The sequence below is a fragment of the Pinus tabuliformis genome, chromosome 7 (genome assembly GCF_031772625.1).
Source record: "Pinus tabuliformis cultivar Carrire ecotype Pingquan chromosome 7, CPIR1, whole genome shotgun sequence".
Lineage (NCBI taxonomy): Eukaryota > Viridiplantae > Streptophyta > Pinopsida > Pinales > Pinaceae > Pinus > Pinus tabuliformis.
In genome coordinates this window covers 271,716,044-271,720,788 of record NC_142293.1, presented here as the reverse complement: position 1 = coordinate 271,720,788, position 4,745 = coordinate 271,716,044, and the positions used below count along the sequence as shown (strand labels likewise).

Here is a 4,745-nt window from a genome sequence, read left to right as displayed (position 1 = left end):
TTTTTTCAGGGATCCTCAACATAAAATATCGGATTCAAAATAATTAAAACCCAATCAATCATGAGAACGTTCTATGGCTCGCATAATGGTTCGGGAAATACAAAATGTTTAGTCTAATGAGGCAGAAGAGTTGCTCGAAAATTTATAGGAATTTTGGATATATTTAAAGAAAATTTGGCAAAGATTTTTGTAAATCCAAGTTATAGTCGTTAAAAGTCAAAATTTGAGGTGTCCTAAACGTTTTTGATAATGCTGAATCTATTCCACCATAAAAACATGATTGAAACACTGTCTATACAAGATTTTTTATCCAAATTCAACCACATCAATTCCTCAACCTCGACTCCAATACAAAAACTAAGAATAAAACCAATAATATTACACGCATCCATTTGTACGCTCTTCAAATTTCTATACAACGTTCTTTAGGATGCCAGATTTTTAATTTAGTTAATATTTATTTTATAGGTAAAAATTCTAAATTGCCCATTAGTTATTTGATCAAGGAAATTTAAAATCGTTATAAATTATTTATAACAGTATTGTATTTTTTTTAAAGATTTTTTATTGTATTTTTTATATATTATTGTTTTTGGTTTGAAAAATCAAATTAATAAAAAATACCTAATTTATTAGAAATAATAATTTTTTTGATCAACCATTCATTTTATTATAATTATATATATATATATATATATATAATATTTTAATTAAACTGACAAATATTTTTTCAAAAATAAAAATAATCCGTCTGCTAAATTTGGCTCCCAAAATTTTCCAGATAACAATATTGAATTAGTGGGATTATTAGAGATGCAATTGATCATTTTCCTGTTGTTTAATTTAGTGCATGAGTGGTTTAACCACTAATTAACTTGAGTCTCGGATGCTTGTTTTGAGGTTTAGAACGGTTAACTCATGTCATTAGTTGTTCATAAATCTTAGATATATCTAAATTCCATCCATCTGTATATGAAACTGAAGAAACTTTAACTAAATTTTGCATAAATACATGAGCCTTGGTTCTCCATAAATTCCACAACCAATTTCAGAACAAAGATTCTATTAAAAATGTCTGCGTAACATGCAGAAATAATAATTATAATTTGTAATTGTAGCTGAGCCCATAGGCAAAGATCATAGAATCCAACAAATTATTACAACGAATATTCCTGTGAGAGTCAAGTGAACCCAATAAATTATGGGCATCAAATAATAAAATGATTTGGTACATCGTTACTGTCAATCCTAGTTTTAATATTTATATCTAATCATGGTGATACTGTAGTAGCCTGGGAGCCTTAATAATCTTCAACCATCTCAAAAGCAGGCGTCCAACATACAGCAGCAGCAGAGTGTAGCGCAACTGCAAAATATAAAACAACGACGAAAGCCCCTTTATCAGAATTTGTAAAATAAAAATAGGAGTACCCAGTTTCAGATATGTAGCACATAGTATAGATTCATGTTGAATATACATTCTATTTTAGATATAGATTTAATATGGGTGAGAAAGATCTAATTTTTGAGAGGATCTAATTTTTTCACATGTAAATTTTATTTATAAGCAGACATTACACACCATACTGGATTGTAGAATGAGCAATTTTGTTTATAAACAAATACTACATATTGGATTGTAGAATAAACTATTCGGCTCAATGAATATGACATTTTTCTAAACATACAAACTTTCTGAAACATACATAATTCAAGTCCAAAATTCCATCCATATTCATTCAACTTAGAAATTTTCAACTCACCATCCTTTCCAGAAGCCATCTCCTCTCTGCTGTGTCTGAGCAGGAGCATAATTCTGAGGGGGAGGGCAAACATGTTGAGGATACCCAGGAGGAGGAGGGGGGTATGCCTGAGGATGCCCTTCTGGTGGATACCCTGTTGACAATAACACAAAATCAATTCCCTGTCAGTACTTCTCCATATCACAACACTTTTGAAAAATTAATGAATCCAGAAAGCAATTCACATAGATCTATTAAATTATCTGATACCCATCTAAATCCAGGCCTAATATCACATATTTCATAATATTTCCAAAATTAAAACAGCCATTAATTGCCATTTTATTGACTGAACTTGCATCCATGTCAAATAAACAAAACATTTCTATGATATCAAATAAGTGAGTCCAAGAAATCGATAAAACCATTGAGGCAAATGGTGTATAAGAGATGGCAAAAACCTTGAGGAGGAGGAGGAGTCATCTGGTTTTTTTGACTGTAATTTGAGCTCATACTTGCACAACGTTAGAAAGCCCCTGCAATCTGCCTCTAATTCTCAAATAATGTGGTGATGAAGAATGTTTGGAAGGATACGATCTGTTCTTTGGGCTTTGTCTGCTTTAATTAGGAGTTCCATGATCTTATAGGAACGTCAATACGCGTGCAAGAAATCTTACTATAACGAATGCGCGTTCTCCGGATTTACGTTATCGAATTGACTATTGGTAGGCGTGTACCACGGGGCGGCCATACGAAGTAACTTGGAAGTTGGCCTTTAAGGGACTTAAACGCATCTCATGTAAGTTAGGTATATCTATTTCTAGAACTATTTCACTGAACTATCTAACCATTGAAGTCGACATAGAACCAATAACGTCATTGTTTGGTAAGGACTCAACGACATGTGCAACCAATATTTTAAAGTCTATTGTGTCATAAATACGGGGTCATAAATATGCGGGGAAGTATTTTTTTTTCAGTATGAAAAAAAGTTATATTTATATGTATCATGTACATTATAGCAATATTGCTTTGCTTGGTTCATCATATAAAAAACAGAGGATCGCTATTTGGTCAACCAATCCCAATATGGTCAACCGACCCCAATATACAGTCATGTACATATGTACATATATAAGGAGAGAAACCAAATAAGAGCTGCATATGGAATAGAGCAGATATATAAGAGAATAGTAAAAACAGTGAATTTTATCAAGAAAATTTTCTTATGAAATCATCAACCCATATTCATGGTGAATCATATAAAGAAACATATCACCCTCTGATTCTATTTTTTACTTGTTGTCATACAAAAAAGGAAAAACAGTTATACAAAAAAAAGGTCATAGACTATTTGCAAAAACTATCCTGGAAACATGAACTCCAGGATGCCCATAACATTGTCCTCCATAACTATATCCATCTTCACATCTCCCACATTTCTTTGCAGTCCTTTCTTCGAGAGTGCATCCACAAGTTGGTTGTGTTCTCTACTGGTGTGCTTGATTGGAGGTCTCCCGAGTTGAGACCAAAGACTTTCAATTCTCCTTAACCAACCAAGAAGCACTCATTGTTTGATCTGTAACTTACCATTTAAATGATCCAAGATAATATTTGAATCCCCATATCTATGGATCTCGGGGATATTGTGAAAATTTATGAGCCATAAGATACCCCATAGAGCCATTGCCTCAGCCTTGTTATTTTATCCCATACCAACATTCTAGTGGGCTCTGTATTGTAGTTCATTTGACATCGCTATCCAGAATCCACAACCGCAGAGATTATTTTGTGCTGCACCATCGAAAAAAGCAATCGGGAAAACCATGAGAGGGTAGTTGCTCCTTTGATGATTTTTTTGGGGAACAATTTCTTGTACAGGAAACAATGAGTATAATGATATGATCTTTTCATATATTAGTTCGAAATCCTTGGCCAAGTTGTCAAATATGAATTTATTTCTCCATTTCCATATAGTCCAAAAGAAAAGGAGCGAAATTATCCTCCAGGCAGGCTTCTGTTTACTCCACCACCCCATACAATCTGCAATGTCAAGAAAATGATTATAAGGAAAACCATAATGCATTGCTAATTTTTCCCATACCTGGATCACATGATGACATTTGAGGAACAAATGATCATTGTTTTCCCCCTCCTGTTTGCAAATCACAGATATACTTGGCCCATGCCATTGTCACTTTTGCAAGTTCTCCCATGTGAAGTTCTTGTTATGGTATACTAACCATGAGAACAAGATGATTTTGATAGGAATGTGATTTTTCCAAGGAGCATATAAATCAGATCCTCCATACACCTGCCACCTCTACCACACAAATTAATATATACGTCAGCCACCATAACATTTCTTGACTTCATTCTTCCTGACCACACCAGTCTATCACATTGTTCCTCCGGGCATATACCTAGTTCTTTTAAGCCAATGCTAATTTGCATCCATTCCATAGCCAGATTACCAACCATCCCCAGTTCTTGTGGTGTTTTCCATATGGGGGATCTTTCCTGCCATGAATTAATTAGTTGGTTCTAGAAATATATGCCTTTTCCATATAAAAAAGCAAGTAAGGATTCAGATACACAACAATCCCCACTGGCTCCATGAATATGATCCACCCCAATGATGATAGAGTGATCAAAACCCACATTCCACACCAGATGTTGAATAAAATATTTTTTGACCTTTTGCAAACTGCGCCATATGGCTGATCCACTTGAAATGCCTATACTGTGCTTGCGGAACCAATATAGGAAATCCTGGTCTTTCATATATTTTTGTCTGATCACCTTGCTCCATATACCATACACAAAGATAGCTCACCATAAGGATTTCGTTAGCAGCGAGACCCCAAACGATTTAAGATTCATAATACCCCAACCCCCCATTCTTTTTGGGCAAGCAATATGAGACAATTTGGTCGCGTGGAATTTATTCTATCCATTGCAACCAACCCATATAAAATTGGCAATAATGCGATTTATGCTATT

The 4,745-nt window shown here is 34.1% G+C and overlaps 1 protein-coding gene across 1 annotated transcript; it reads right to left on the bottom strand.

Moving 5' to 3' along the window:
• Positions 1 to 1,046: 1,046 nt before the first annotated feature.
• Positions 1,047 to 2,370, bottom strand: LOC149246925 (protein CYSTEINE-RICH TRANSMEMBRANE MODULE 6-like). Its single transcript, XM_089455790.1, has 3 exons — positions 2,204 to 2,370; positions 1,764 to 1,896; positions 1,047 to 1,366 (listed from the first exon to the last, which is right to left on the bottom strand). Exons 1-3 carry the CDS (start codon positions 2,253 to 2,255, stop codon positions 1,321 to 1,323), a joined length of 231 nt encoding a protein of 76 aa, XP_089311916.1. The 5' UTR covers positions 2,256 to 2,370; the 3' UTR covers positions 1,047 to 1,320.
• Positions 2,371 to 4,745: the final 2,375 nt, after the last annotated feature.